The sequence below is a fragment of the Urocitellus parryii genome, chromosome 3, assembly GCF_045843805.1.
Source record: "Urocitellus parryii isolate mUroPar1 chromosome 3, mUroPar1.hap1, whole genome shotgun sequence".
In the NCBI taxonomy this organism is placed as follows: domain Eukaryota; kingdom Metazoa; phylum Chordata; class Mammalia; order Rodentia; family Sciuridae; genus Urocitellus; species Urocitellus parryii.
The window spans coordinates 154,370,237-154,385,634 of record NC_135533.1 but is presented as its reverse complement, the minus strand read 5'-3'; the positions used below and the strand labels follow the sequence as shown (position 1 = coordinate 154,385,634).

Here is a 15,398-nt window from a genome sequence, read left to right as displayed (position 1 = left end):
GGGCTCAAACTTGTCTCCTGGGACATTGTCTCACTTCAATAAACAGAAGACAGCTCTTGTTCCCAAAAGTTATGAGGGTATACCAACAGCCAGTCTCCATGCAGTTTTAGATGCACTCACAGTACCAGGTAGCCCACTTTAGGTGACCTCATGGGCACTCCAGGAGGTTTTTTTTCTTACATCCTCATTGGCTCATTTTAGAAGACACCCCCCCCCCCGACACACACACATACACACAGATAAATACCCTGTGTCTTCGATCCTTGAACTTGGGAACGAGAGTTTGAAATCCCTCTCTGAACTTCTATGTGCTTCTCTGTCTTCAGAGGGCCAGGTGTGGTTATCTTCTTGGCCCCTTTTCTCCTGTGGGGGAGAGGTGAGCTGTTTGTCACCTGGCTTAATCAACTGTTGCTACCTTGCAGTGATTGCCTTTTGGTGATGGGGCACCATTCATCTTCCCTGCAGCCCCATCCCTGTCCCCAGCATGGGGCACCTCTGCATACTCAAGAGTTCTGAAGAGCATTCTCTTTTCCATGAGAATTATCTCCCACCTTTCCTAAACAGTTGAACATGAACATTTACAGGGTAAGGGACAAAGAAGGAGATTAGGGAACTATGATTCTCCAGATGGAGGCTTCAACAGAGTCCATGTCTACTCTCTAGGAGGCAGAAAGCCTTCTCAAACTGGCTGCCTTACCTGGTCTGCCAGGTTTGTCAGGGCCCTGGGGACCCAGAACCAAAGCAGACCCACTCTTGGTCAAGATATACTACCAGCCTAAAACAACCCTCAGCTATCTGAGGGGCTGACCTTAAGTTGTCTCTGTGAGAGTCAGAGGAGGGCAGCATGCCAGAAGGGCTTTGGAGAGAAGGTGACATCACAGCTGGACCTGGGAAGACACAAAAATTGATTAGGCAAAGGAGGTAAAAGGATGTAAGCAGAAGCTCCCAGGCATAAAATTCCTGGCTTGTGTCAGGCCAGAGGGGCTGAGGGCTTGGTAAGGGAGCTAAGAAAGGAGGTTTTAAAAAGCCAATGGGCATAATTTCAACCCTTAGAGCATGATTCTGGGGTTCTTGCACCATAGGAAAAAGACCTTTCCTGCTAATTAAGATGAAATGGGCTACTTTGAGAGGTGGTTAGCCTTTCAGATGTGCATCTGACGGGCATCAAACTTATAGTATGGAGGGTAGAAAGGCAGTAGGGCTGAAGCACCCTCAGTCTTTCTAGGCCTAAGTGCCTGGGAGCCTTTGAGGCCCTCACAACTCCTGTCTTTTTTCCTCTGTCAGCCTGCCTGTGCCCTGGCACCAGAGCTACTAGTGTGGAGACTCAGGGTGTTGGGGAAGTTAGTCTCCCTCATTACATCCCCACTCCCCAGAACACAATTGAGGAAAACACATGCCGTTCTTTTATTCATCCTCACCTGATATGAGGGCTGGACCTTCTCCTATCCACAGCTGCTCTGCCAGGTTTGTCAGGGCCCTGGAGTCTGAAAGGGTCTGACTTTAGTTCTGGGTAAGAGTAAGCTAAGCTCAGCACAGAAAGTGCTAGAGGGATTTCTCCAGAATCATTCTGAACCCTCTCATTTGTGCAGGGCATATCACTCACTTTCCCCTCCAAGTCATACCCTGTTCTCCAATGCAATTTGTAGCCCTGGGTTTCTTCCCTCTCCCAACCAGTGCAGTTGAGGCTGGTACAGGTGGTCCAAGATTCCCTCCGTAGGCCCAAAGGAATCCTTTCCTTAGAGCCATGGATGTGGTGAGGGGCCAAACCTGAGCTGCTCTTGGAAAGTTACTCCACATCTCCAAGCTCCAGCATCCACAGTGTAGCTGTGTAAAACTATGGTAAAGTGCTTCCCAGGGAGCTGGGTCCTTCCCTGGCCCCTCCTGCTAGGCCTGGGAGGTAACAGGGAGAGCACTTTCATGACCACTGCAGTCTCATTTAGATCTTACACAGCTCTGGGAACAGATGGTTGCCAGGGCCTGGGGTCCTCACCTCCCCAAACCAGCAGCTACAGCTGCTTAAAAAGCATCCAACATACCTCCCTTGTGGTAGCTTTTCAGCTGCTACAGAAACACTTCTGAGGAAGACACACCATTGGTGTTTGTCATACTGGATGTAGATGGCCTCAGCCCTCTGGTTTCATCCTAGTTGGGCACTGCTGTGGATAGAATGTGGCCTCCAAATAGCCTCCTAGCCTATCTGGTGGGCCCTTTTTGTCACAGGCTATGAGCCAGGCTGCTCATTTCTCTGCCTAGTGGTGTAGTGTGGAGGTGCAAGTGCTGAGGGATGTGGATTTTAAGCTCTACTGGAACCCAAAGAGCTCAAAGCTGGAGGTGCCCTGTCTTCCCTCCAGGACTGCTGGAACAGAGTAGGCCCAAGCTCTGCATGGGCATACAAATAGGCAGCGAGCACCCACAGGAATAGGGCCCTGAGAGGGGTACCACCTGGGCACACCACTGTAGTCCACATGGATGATAAGTGAGGTCCCAAGAACCCCATACTGCAGCCTGACATAGATCAGGCCCCATGCCCAGGAGGAGCAAGAGGAGGCAGTGTCTTTTGCAGCCTTAGTCCATTCAGGCAGGAATATCTCCATTATTTAGCTACAGGGACCCATGTGGGAGCCTGCCAGCTCCTTCCAGGCCTCTGAGGTCCTCTGCTAGTGACCAGTCTCCTTAACGTTCTTTTACTCATCATTCCCTTTCTCTGTCACTCATGCCTTCCCTACACCTTGACTGAACCCCAAGTGGTTGTTAGATGTCATGTTGGTTACCAGGAACCTGCAAGGGACTAGATTCTGGAACTGGCAGTAGGTAGTGAGAGGGGAGTGGGTTAGGGAGAGGGGAGGAGGGTCCCTGGCAGAGCAAACTGCTCAGAGTGAGGTGACAGGGGCCTGGGTATCATGGGAGCTGTGAAGATTCTCTGGGTACTGTAGGGAAGGAGGTGTGCAAGATAGGGCTATGTTGGAGTCATCTGGGGGCAGCAGGTACCAGAGCTTCACCATGGTCCCCCTTTTGTTGCTGCTGTTGTTTTGTTTTGGTTCTGGGAATTGAACCCAGTAGTACTTTACCACTGAAGTACATTCCTAGTCTTTTTTATTTTGAGACAGGGTCTTACAAAGTTGCTGAAGCCCTCACTAAGCTACTAAGGCTGGCCTCAAACTTGAAATCCTTCTTCAGCCTCTAGAGGTGCTAGGATTACAGGCGTGTGCCACCATACCCAGCATCATGTCCCCATTTAACCTAGTAGTTTCACCTCTAGGTATTGGTTGTACATCTAAGTCAACACCTGTACTGAGAGGTGTGCATGTGACCTGAGTGCCACCATAGAAGAGAAACCCAGTAAACCATGCAACATAGTCATACAAAAGAGGTAGCAGAACTGCATGCATGTCATTTGCCACCATTGAGGAGGAGGCAATAAATGGAAATGGCCACAATTCTGTCTTCTGGATTGAGAAGGGGCCAAGGAGTCCCTAATGGGGTAGTGTGACTTTGGCACCATGGCAGGTTCCAGGCAGGAGTGTCTCTGAGGCTTCAGCCATGGCAGTCCTCCTCACAGCCTACCTCTGCCCATCCCACAGGGCATCTGGCGGATCCCTGTGGATGAGATTGACCGGCCGGGCAGCTTCGCCTGGCACATGAACCGCTCCATTGTGCTGTTGCTTAAGGTGCTGGCCCAGCTCCGGGACCATAGCACCCTGCTGAAGGTGTCCTCCATGCTGCAACGGACCCCAGACCAGGGCAAGTGAGTGAGCCACACACATACCCATCCTGGCCCGTGACCATGCTACCCTGAGTCAGTCATCTACCCAGGGCTTTTGTGCCCTGCTCAACTTGGCCCTGAAGCCTACTTGTTGGGGAGTCCCAGCCAGCCTTTTCTCCTCAAGAACTCTCTGTCCCAGTGTCTAGAACCTAAGGGATATCTCTCCCACCCTCAAGCATTCCAGGGCCAAAACAGGGTCTCTCCACTGACCTTGGTTTCCCTTCCCTCTATTTCCCCTTAGCCTGGGACTCTCAGAGGTGGTGTCAAGTCCTGGGGAAAACAGACATTCATACCATAGCCGTAGTACTCCAGGTAAAGGCCAGGAATAATGTGCAGCAGGAGAGCCATGTCTTCAATGGGGACCAGGGATCCCTCAACCAGAAGGGTGGAACAGCCAGAACAGAGGGGCACCTGACATAGCTGGTGCATGTAGGGGTTGTGTGGGGTCCTAAGAAATAGAGCTCACAGGTGGACTGGCCTGGTCATAAAGCCTTAAGCTAGGCCAACCATCCTCCATTAGCTGCCCTCCTCACCTTCTCATGGTCTTATTCACCTATAAGGTCCCAGGTAACATGCCACAAGTTCAAAGGGGCCTCCAGCTGGGGCTTGGAGCACCCTTGAGACAAACTTTAGGGAGAAGAACTAAAGCTCATCCCTTCACCCCCACCCTTCCTAAGCCTGTACACAGGACTGGCCCATCATAGCCCTGCCTTCAGGGTTCACGGCCAGTCGAGAAGGTCAGGGCAACCAGCTGGGGCTAAGTCAGAAACCTGTTGAGTGTGGAGGGTGGGACTCAGGTGAAACTTGGGGGAGCAGACCTCAGTAAGTGGGACACAGAAACAAACATTCTTGGGGCAGGAACTAGACACTGGGCTACTACCTAGCAGCACTGTGTGGTATCTGACATGCTCCCATCCTTTCTAATCACCCTGTGTCACCATAGGAAGTATCTACGAGATGCAGACCGCCAGGTTCTGGCACAGCGGGCCTTCATTCTCACTGTGAAGGTGCTGGAGGATACACTGAGTGAGCTCGCAGAGGTATGTTACCTATCACCCTTCTCCTCCACCACCAGTGAACTATGTGTGTACGCCCTCTCTTTTCACCCTCCAAGCAGGTAGAGTACTGCTCCCATTTTGCAGATGAGTGAACCAAGGTCCAGGAGTTTAAGTGACCCACTTAACAGGTGAGGCTGCTGGAAACTGAGCCAGGACTGCCTCTTCAGAACCAATGCCTAGTAAAGCTAGACTGGGCTTGATGGTATCTGGGTCTGAAAGTGTCCTTGCCACCAGAAACCCTGGCCTCATGTACCAGTGGTTAAAGAGACTTGGCTGTGCAACAAGCACATTTGGTGACCCTAGGCAGGTCCCTTCCTATAAAACACCCTGTGTCTTCCATCACAAAGGGACAAGAAGACTAGGCAGTGCCATCCCAGCTAGAGCCAGGCTTGTTACTCAGGAGTAGCAAATAAATAGTTCCATTGATCTGGCTACCTGGGAGCGTCATGGGGCAGTCTAAGGTTGACAGGAGTGACTTTGGGTGGGAGAGGTTGTCAAAAGGTACAAGTTACCAATGTTTTATTTTTGGTTTCCTTGTAGGAGTCAGAACGCCCAGGGCCCAAGGCCTGTAGCCTCCCTGGAGCCAGGATGACCACCGATGTCTCACACAAGGCCAGTCCTGAAGATGGCCAGGAGAGCCTCCCCCACTCCAAGAAGCCCCTTTTGGCCGAGGGCTCAGGACCAGGTCCCGAGCCAGGGTGTAAAGTTGGCCCACTCAACCACCGGTCCATGGCCATGGATGCAGGAGACAGTGCAGAGCAGGGCAAGGAACAGAAGGACAAGGAGAGTCCCAGAGGAGGGCCTACTGAGCCTATGGACACGGGTGAGGCTGTTATTCATCGCCCAGACTTGGAGCGGACACCAGCTGTGCTGCCGGGTCGTCCCCCAAGGGACCGGGGCCCTGAGAGCAGGCCCACTGAGCTGTCCCTGGAGGAACTGAGCATCAGTGCCCGCCAGCAGCCCTCTCCATTCACACCAGCCCCACCAGTCTCCACTACCAACTCTTCCCCAACCACTGCCACAGGAGCCAGGGGGGTCAGCCATCCTGAGGAGCCACCCCCACGGCCCAGCCGCAAGAGGAAACTTCTGGAGGATACTGAGTCTGGCAAGACACTCTTGCTGGATGCCTACCGTGTGTGGCAGCAGGGCCAGAAGGGTGTGGCCTATGACTTGGGCCGCATTGAAAGGATCATGTCAGAGACCTACATGCTCATCAAGCAGGTGGGTGGGCCTATCCACACACCCCAACCTGCCCTTGTCCTTCTGTCCTCCAGGAGGCTTATTCCTGGGGGTCCAGATGTACCAGGTCCTTCCTGCCTCTGGGGTGGGTATTAGGTATCTTGTTCACCCCATCCAACTGTGTGCTTTTTTTTTCTTTAGTATGATTTATTTGGTTTTATTTTGTTTTTGAGACTTTCTACAATGATAAGGCAATACATTTAGAGTCAGAAAAATAATGAGCTTTAAAATGTCTGAATTCGGTCTTAAAGTAAAATGAAACCACATTGCAAATCCAACACTCAGATCAGACACCTGGTCCCATCACTATGAGGCAGTTCCTTTGAGACTTCTATGGGTACCATCTAAGGGTGGCTGAAGTACCCTGAATGTGACCAGAGAAAGTGTCATCTCTTTTGCCTTTTTTTTTTTTCCTTATCTTTTTTTTTCCTCATGCTTCATTAGTACATTGTAGTTGTACACAATGATGGGATTTGTTGTGTTATATATTTGTACATGCACACAGTATAACAATATAATTTGGCCAGTATCACTCCCCAATATCCTCCCTTTTCCTTCCTTCCTCCCTCTCTCAATTCCTTTCCTCTATTCTACTGATCTACCTTCATTTCTTATGAGATTCCCCCAACATCTCTTTTCCTTTGTCCTCTCTAGCTTCCACATGTGAGAGAAAACATATGACCCTTGATCTTCTGAGTTTGACTTATTTCTCTTAATGTTTTCAAGTTCCATCCATTTTCCTGCAAATAACATGATTTCATTTTTAAGCACATATTTTTTTCAAATTGAAATTATTCCCATAGAAAGAATACCCAGAACTTCAGTGACAAGTTCAAATGGGTTGACCAAATCCCTGATTAACAATTTTTTTCCCAAATTCTATCAATTTCCAGGACATTCTTTAAGATGGCCTGCCTTCACCTCACCAGCCACCAATGTTAACTTCCATTTGTTTTTGTTACTAATTACTCAGAAGACAGTAAAAGTACTGCTGCTTTCCTTGCTAGGGATCCTGGTCCCTTGCCCAGGCTTGCTCACTCTCCTGCCCTTGCTTGGCAATGTATAGACATCTCCTGCAAGCAAGCTCAGCCTGCTGATTGTCCAGAGTGACCCCCACATCTCCCTAGTCCCATACTAACCTCCTCATTGCTTGGTTTCTTGGTCTCCAGACATGCTTGGCACAGCCCAGGACCATTACCATCATCTGCCCACCATCCACACCTGGGTTTTCACAAGGCCCCTCCCAGTTGAGTCACAGTCCTCTATCCTGCCTCCTCAAGAGGCAGACTTTAGCCCAGAAGCCTACCCTTCTCAGAAGCCATCTAGAAGTAAATGGCCTCAGCCAAATTTGAAGGTTTGGTTGGGATCTGAATCCTTCTGCCAGCCTTAGCCTTTGAGAATGAATATAATTCACCACAGAAATTAACTTTGTGTAGCCAGAATAGTGGATGGGTCCAGCACTGGCATCAGTACCTAGGACCATTGGAACCTTGACCTGCCCTTCCACCTGGAAGACAAGAGCACCTGCCCACAGTCATCACTGAGGGAATCTGGGTGTGGTCAGCAGTGAAGTTCCCCCCCACCAAAAAAAAAAAAAAAAAAAGGCTGGTCTGTGCTACCTAAAGGTCAAGGCTGGGAGGAATTCAAGCACCACTAAGCCCTCTGACCTTGGGCATCTCCTTGCTTAGGTAGATGAGGAGGCTGCACTGGAGCAAGCTGTGAAGTTCTGTCAAGTCCACCTTGGGGCTGCTGCCCAGAGACAGGTAAGCCCAGCCTCATCATGTAACAGAGCCTGCCCCACACCAAGGCCCAGGGCTGTAAGTCAAGAAGTAGGTAGGCCCTGAGGATGGTTCTTATGGTCATAGTGGGCTGTGGGAAAATAAGCAGGAAGTAAATGAATCTCCAGCTGGTAGAGTGTTACCCCAAAGTGGGTGCTTTGATAGGGCCCAGATCCCTGGCATATGTGAATACATGACCTGATGGGTCCCTCCCCTTGCCCTGGTTGCTTTTCCAGAAACAGAGAGGATGACTTCAAGCCATTTGACCTCACCCGGAGTGGTCCTTCCATTTGTAGAGGACCAAGTAGCATTAGAAGCAGGCCAATTAGGAGCAAAGTGGCTGGGGCCTAGGGACCCACCAAATGAGGGTATGTGGTAGAAACAAGAAAGTGGAGACAAGTTCTCAGAGAATGGGTAGGAATACTGGTGTTTATCAGGCAGGGGAGTGATTGATGGATGGAGAGGGATAGAGCTGGTGCAGAGGCCAGATGAGGATGGGTGGGTCCAAGAGATGGTAGAAGCTTAACTGGTAAGGTAGAAATGGCAGGGGTGGAAGTGGAGTTAAAGCCCCTCCTGGGAAGTGCCTGGGAGAGCCCCAGCCAGAGTGGAGACTAGGGTTTTATTGAATCTGAAATTCTTTGAAGGGAAAGGCCATGAAGGCATAAAGTCAAGAGTGCCCTCACCCTGCCCCTGCTTAGAGGAACAATCCAGGCAAGAACACTATATGTGAGGAACCCTGGTATTGGTGAGTCTGTAATCATCAGTATGGACCAGAGGGTACAGGCAGGGCCAAGCACCTTGACAGGACCACAAGCACAGGGAGGAGTCATGGGACAAGAAAGAGTGGTATCCAAGAAAGATAGTGTTCTAGGAGCCAAATAGCAAGAATGGGGACCTACCAGATATGGGGACCCAGGGACTAGAGCCATTTTTGAGGAGCAGGTTCGAACGTTCAAGGTCAGTTTTAGAAATTTAGCAAGGCCCTAAGCAATTTAGGGAGATCCTGTCTCAAAGTTTAAAATTAAGAGGGCTGGGCTGGGGATGTGGCTCAAGCGGTAGCGTGCTTGCCTGGCATGCGTGCGGCCTGGGTTCGATCCTCAGCACCACATACAAAGATGTTGTGTCCGCCGAGAACTAAAAAATAAATATTAAAAAAAATTCTCTCTCTCTCTCTTTAAAAAAAAAAAAAAATTAAGAGGGCTGGGATATGGCTCAGTGGTTAAGTGCCCCTGAGTCAATCTTCAGCACCACCAGAAAAGACCACAGGGGCTCATCATTTGAATAGGTATAGCCTTTGTTTACTCAGGTGGCCCCTAAGCCATCTAGTCCCAACAGCCCCAGCAACTGACTGGTGGCCACCCTGGGGATCCAGATGGGCTTCCTCCCTGTGGAAAATGGAGCATCTGGCCATAACTCCTGCCAAAGTTCTAGGTTTTAGAAAGCCCTGGTCAGTTCCCTTATACCAAGCAGGCTGTGGACCAGGCAGGGGACTCTCTGGGGGTCGTAGGTGAGCCCTGTCTCCTGAGAGCCAGAGTCCTTAGCAAGATATGCCCCCAACCTGCCTGTAATCCTTACCACTTTATTATTGCCAAAGGGCACAGCACAGTTGGCCATGGCCTCTTAACCCCCACCATAGCCTCATTTCTCCATGGGGCAGAAATAACTGCTGAGGCCCTTGTGCAGGGCTCAGGCCTAAGCCCTCCTAGAAACCCCTCTTGTTGCTTCTACTGACCCAAGTGGGGCAAATGAACATGCAGACAGTGACCACAAACAAAAGAGGAAGACTGTTTTGTTTTTTCAGTATTGGGAATTGAACCCAGGGCCTTGTGCATGCTAGGTAAGCTCTCTACCACTGAACTACACCCTCAACCTTTTTTAAACGTTACTTTATCTTGTGATGGGGTTTTGCTAAATTGGGCAGACTGACCTTGAACTTGTGATTCTCCTGCCTCAACCTCCTGAGTAGCTGGGATTACACATCCAGCTTAAAGGATAGACTCACACAGGACATATTCATACACTTTTCTCTTCACTGGTACCTAGCTAGCAAGATCCAAGGGCAGCTACCATGTTCAACAGTCAGGATTCAATCCCTGGTACTGGGGGGGTGGGGGGGACAAGGGCAGGGCAGATTCTCATATATTAGAGGACCAGTAGCTACTTGGGCATGCTCATATCGGGGCCCCTGAGAGATGTGGACAGAGGTTTCCTTATTTCAGGGACCTCAAAAAATTTCTGGGAGTGGCCAGAACTAGGGCACTGGGATCCTTAACTTTTAGATTGCCTGCTTCTGGGCAATGTCAGTTCAGGCCCTAGTGTAACCCAGAGTAGAGGAGAGCCAACTTAGTGGTCTTGAGGTCCTCCCCATCAATGTTCCATCTGTCACCCATTTCCTAGACCCCAGTGGAATGGGATGCCCCTGGTATTACCCGAAGCCCTCTCACCACAAGTCTAGCCTACAACTCTTGCCTCAGGCCTGGAGCATCACTGCTGAGGGCTGTTCTGCTCTGGTCTTCATCTCCCTCCGGAGGCCATTTCCTGCCTCCCATCTCTCACTCTTCTGGAACCTTTGTGTTTTGCCCCCTTCTCCTAGAAGAAGCCACCTAGAACACTCCCCTTAAGCCCTCTGGTTAGGTTCCCTTGTCTTCTCCTATTGCCTCATGTTCGTCTCAGCCAAGTCGTCCTCTCCGGGTGTTATAGAAGGCAGGGTTTTATCTCAGGGTCTTCTTCAAAGCCACCCAACCTTTACCTCCTTTCCCACAGGATCTGGCAGTACCCTCCACCAACCCCATACTTCAGAGCCATCAGTTAGGATGATCACAGCCATCCTGGGCCCACTTCTGACCAGAACCAAAGAGAAGAAAGCCATGGCCCTCAGAGTCAATGCTTCTGCCCCTTAACATGTCCCAATTGCTGTGGCAGCTCTATGCACACCTGGAAGGTGCTCTGGACATTGTAAAAAGCTAGATGCAGTTGCCTGTGGCTGAGACCTACTCCTGAGTGAGAATAGGGACATAGCACTTACCCTCCCCCTCACGTCTGCTCACACTGCAACTTGGGGTGCTCCTAACTGTACTACTCTGGGTACCCTGAGAGCCAGGGCTGTCCTGCCCCATCCTCCCACCAAACTTGCTGCCCTTAACACCAGCCTGGGGCTTATCCCAGGCACCCACTACATGGCAGAATTTCCAGGGCCTGTCCCCCACTATATGGATCTCAGAATGATGGAACAATTCAAGCAAAACATCAGAAGAGGCAGGATTATCAGTAGAAGCCAGCTTCCCAATGAGATGCCCACCTTTTGGCTTTTGACTCTCCCAATTTGCAGGGCGGAGGGTCCTACTGCCCCAGTGTGGGCAGCTCATACAGTACAGTGGGCCTGGTGCTGGGGTAGGGGGTGGGGTCCAGGTGCTTTGCTGTGAGAGGCTACCACCTTGAGTTACCCTACCTAATCTCACTTTGAAGCACACTGTCAGGCACCATGGACTTCACATTTATGCAGCCCAGGAGGGGGATCGATCGTGGTTGGGAGAGTGGGTATGCCCTGTGTAGCTCCAAAAAGGGTCTCATGACAGAGGGAGCTGTGTGAAGGAAGACTCTTGGAGGCCCCTAAGGGAACCAAAGACCTGTGGCAGATACATTGCAAGACCAGGCTGTAGGCAAAGGGCCTATTTGGTCAAATTGCAGGGACAGCATCAGGCTGGGGCTTGCAGCCAGTTGCAATCCCAAGCTCAGGGTGTAGATTCTTGTAGTATTCTCTTGGAACCACTAGTGTCCCTAGGAGTCCTTGTCCAAGACTGACCGTGAATTCCTAAAGTTCCCAGATTAGGCCTATACCCTATGCCTTGGGTCACAGCTAGATATGATTTTCCAGACTGGCACCCTGGAGTGTAGGGGGAGGTCAGCTGGAGATCCTCACCGAGTCCCCAGCAGCAGGGCTTAGACATCTCCAAGAGGGGTGCACAGTTCCCAGCTGTATGCTGACATTAGCATTTTTTGGAAGGGTGCCTATGGATCTTGTTGGCAGCAGGATGGGGCTTAGATGCCAAAGGGTCATGTTGGCATTCCAGATCCAGACAAACTGTCCTATGGGACTGCACTGGGTTGATGTGAGGTAGGACAGTGTGGGCCCAGGGCTGACCAGATGGCCTGCCTTACCTCTCCTCTGTCCTCACAGACCTCAGGGGACATGCCTACCACCCCCAAGCACCCTAAGGACAGCCGAGAGAACTTCTTTCCTACAGTGGTAAGCACCACAACACCTGACCCTGTGCCAGCTGATGTGCTCCAGCGACCCAACGACATCCACACCAAACCTCGCCCTGCACTGGCTGCTGCCACAGCTGTCATCAGCTGCCCTGCCTCAGTATCAGCCTCTACTCCAGATTCATCCAAGGATCCTGGGCCCCCCCAACCACACAGGCCCGAAGCCACCCCCAATGTGGCCTCTCTGGGCCCAGGTGAGTCCCATCCTGGTAAACTGGTGTATGAGGCCCCTACCATTAGTCAACAGCAGCTTCTGCTCCCTGAATAGAAAGCATGGGCAAAGGGGGAAGGCAAGGGTATCCTCCAGCCTGTGTGATCCCACAGGAGAGCAGGGATTGCTGGTCTGCTCATCAGTCTCTGGCAGCATCAGTGGTGCCAATCGGTACATCCTGCACATACCAATCTCAACCTAACCCTACATGCCTCGGTCTTCCCATCTGTAAAGGGGTGGTGATGAGAGTAGGGGCAAGCACCATCATTTGATGTTTGCTGCCATCATGGTTTTCTCTCCACTCCCCCCAATAAAGCCTTTCAATAAATAAAGATGGCTTGATCAGGTAGGAAGGGGAAGAACACAGACCAGGCCTCCCATGGGTATCAGGAGGGCTCCTGACTCTGACATACTGCAGGGCCACCAGTACTTGGCCTCCATTGTTCCCGCACTAGATCTGCTCAGGTGCCATCACACCCCCATGGACAAGGCAGATGGAAGCCATCCAGGATAAGAAATCCACTGGAAAGGCAGCCTATCTTTCAGGGCCACCTAACAGACTAGACAAGTCTGGGCCAGGAGCTTTTCTGGGAGAAAGGGTCATTGAGGCAGCACCACACAGGCCATAAGGAGGAAGGGACTAAGCAAAGCACTATCTCTTTCACTGGTGCAGGCATGCTTCTGGCTTAATGGCTATGATTCTACCTGAACAGCCCCAGCCAGGCTCTGAAGACCCATAACAGGACAGGGATATTCCCTGACCAGTTAACCTCCCCAGCTGGTGGGTCCCTAGCCAAGACCAGTCTGGTGAGTTGCCTGTGTCCCCAGAGCACATTCAGGGATGGATGTGTCTCCTTGGCCCTGTATTTCAAACTCCACCCCCATGCTTCTCCCGGCCTGTGCTCTTGCCCGAGACCCTGCACTGGTCTACAGCCAAGCTCCCACCTACCCACATCTGGAGCCATCCCTGAGGGCTTACCTGTCCATCCAGTAACAATCCAGCCATCTTCTCCCTGAGTATGAGGGACAGCCAGTGGGGAGACAGGGATGAGTGCCTCAGGGACTGCAACTGTCAAGTCTCCTCTGTGACCACTATCTTGGTTCTCTTGCATGAAACCTGGGACGGTGTCCTGGGTTAATGTGTTTTCAAGTTTGCTCCCCCGGGGCTCAGCACTCATTTAGCTTGGACTCCCAATCTTATGCCATCACCCTGGCTTTGGCTTTAGTCCTGCACATTCTGTAGTCACTAGGAGCTTTTACAGGTAGCCCCCCCACCAACCCATTACAGCCATATTGCCACATAACCCTGTTATGTCTGGAAATTTAGACCCTGCTGGGAGCCAGCTCCTTCCTTCTGAGAACTTTCTCTGCTCTAGAGATGTGGACTTGATGGTATTTACCTGTCCCAGCCTGGCCCTAACACCAACCCAGAAAGCTAGGGAGCAAGCTGGATACCTGGGCCATTAGAAGGCCCCTCTGCCAGGCCTACGTGGGCACATATTCAAGATTTTCATTTTGACAAAAAGTCATTTAATCTAGTTTTGGGGAAGGAAGTAGAAAAGGATTGACTCTCCAGACTGAAGAATGTACACTTGGAACAGTCTTCCCTAGATACAACAGTTAGAGAATAGGGTGTGAATTGCAGGTTTTCACCTACTTGAGAGTGGGGCAGGCAATGCCAAGAAGGAATGAAGGCAGCCGCTCTAGGGCTTCCTGGTTCCCTTCCCAAGGAACTCTTCCCTCACTGTACCAGGTTTGGTGTGTGGCCATCTGGCTTTTTCACAAACTATTGGATCATTGGTTCATCATGACATGGGGAATACTAGCTATCTATTGAAAGGCCCACAGGGGAGGAACTAAAATTTCCAGCCAGTATCCACTGAGGTCATCAAATGGCCAACCAACCCTGAGAGAACCCCAGTTTGTCTTGCCTGCTGTAGCTGTACACAACATCCCCAGGCCCCAGTAAGCTCACCCACCTGCCAGGCCAGACTGCCCAAACTGGCTCCATGCAGCAGATGTACCCCTCAAGTTTGGTCAGGGCTCAAGGTCCCTGTGTCTCCTAAGGGAGTCCCAGGCACTGCCTATCACTGTGCAGCTTCTTCCAGTGTGTGTCTATCTCCTTATTTGCTGGGTGTCCACCTACCCTAGACCAGGTCCTAGTTTTGTGTAAAACTGACTCCCCAGAGGGTCCTTTTCTCTAAAGCCATTGTGTCTTCTAGGGTGGGAAGAGTAAAGCAGAGTGGAAATGCAAGTAGTATTGAGGGTAGTGAGAGTGCTGGCCTCATGTAGGCCCTGAGAGGCCAAGGAAAGTCTGAGCCAGGCCCATGGTCTCCCAGAATATGAGCCTTGGAGACAGCTAGACCTGGTGCCAGTCTGTGTATCTGTCCTGGTAAACGGGAGAAATGTCCTGATTGCATAGAATCTCTGCCTGAACACCTGCTCCCCAGACAAGAACCCAAGGCTGGGGAAGCTCCAGACAGCTCTTCTCTGCAGGCTGTTCCCTTAGTAGGTCCCACCCCTGGGTTGCCCAGATGGCTCTGGTAAGGGGAGGAGACCACCTGATCTAGGGAACACCTCACTGTGTGTCCAAGTCTCTGCTGAACTCCACACAGGGGTATACCTTCTCTTCTTGGTGGCATCCTGAGAAGGCAGGCCTGAGAAAGATGGATAATCAATGAGGCTGCTACTAGGGCTAAGAAGCAAAGCCATCTTGGGAGCAGCCTCCACCCATTTTATGGGCCCCAGGCCTGTTCAGAGTGTGCTTGACCCACCTCATTGCAGCCAGGTCTATAGATTTATATTACCAAGAAAGCCAGGCTTGCTGGGCATAGTGGTATATGCCTATAATCCCAGCCACTCAAGAGGGCTGGGCAGGAGAATCTAGTCCTGAGGCAGGAGACTCTAAGGCTAGCCTCAGCAATTTAGCAAAGCCCTAAGAAATTTAAGGAAGAGACTCGTCTCAAAATTAAAAATAAAAAGGGCTAGGGATATGGCTCAGTGGTAAAGCACCTCTGAGTTCAATTCCCAACACCAAGAAAGAAGAAGAAGAAAGGTTTCTGGCCTCCACAACCTGAACAGCT

The 15,398-nt window shown here is 51.0% G+C and overlaps 1 protein-coding gene across 7 annotated transcripts in view; it reads left to right on the top strand.

Moving 5' to 3' along the window:
• Positions 1–15,398, top strand: part of Cabin1 (calcineurin binding protein 1) — a 138,790-nt gene that overhangs the window by 119,739 nt on the left and 3,653 nt on the right. For all 7 annotated transcript variants that reach the window (XM_026412506.2, XM_077796147.1, XM_077796146.1 and 4 more), the window contains 5 exons: positions 3,582–3,745; positions 4,707–4,803; positions 5,362–6,042; positions 7,749–7,823; positions 12,016–12,298. In XM_026412506.2, the coding sequence (XP_026268291.2) occupies positions 3,582–3,745; positions 4,707–4,803; positions 5,362–6,042; positions 7,749–7,823; positions 12,016–12,298 (1,300 nt within the window). The remainder of the gene's footprint in view (positions 1–3,581; positions 3,746–4,706; positions 4,804–5,361; positions 6,043–7,748; positions 7,824–12,015; positions 12,299–15,398) is intronic.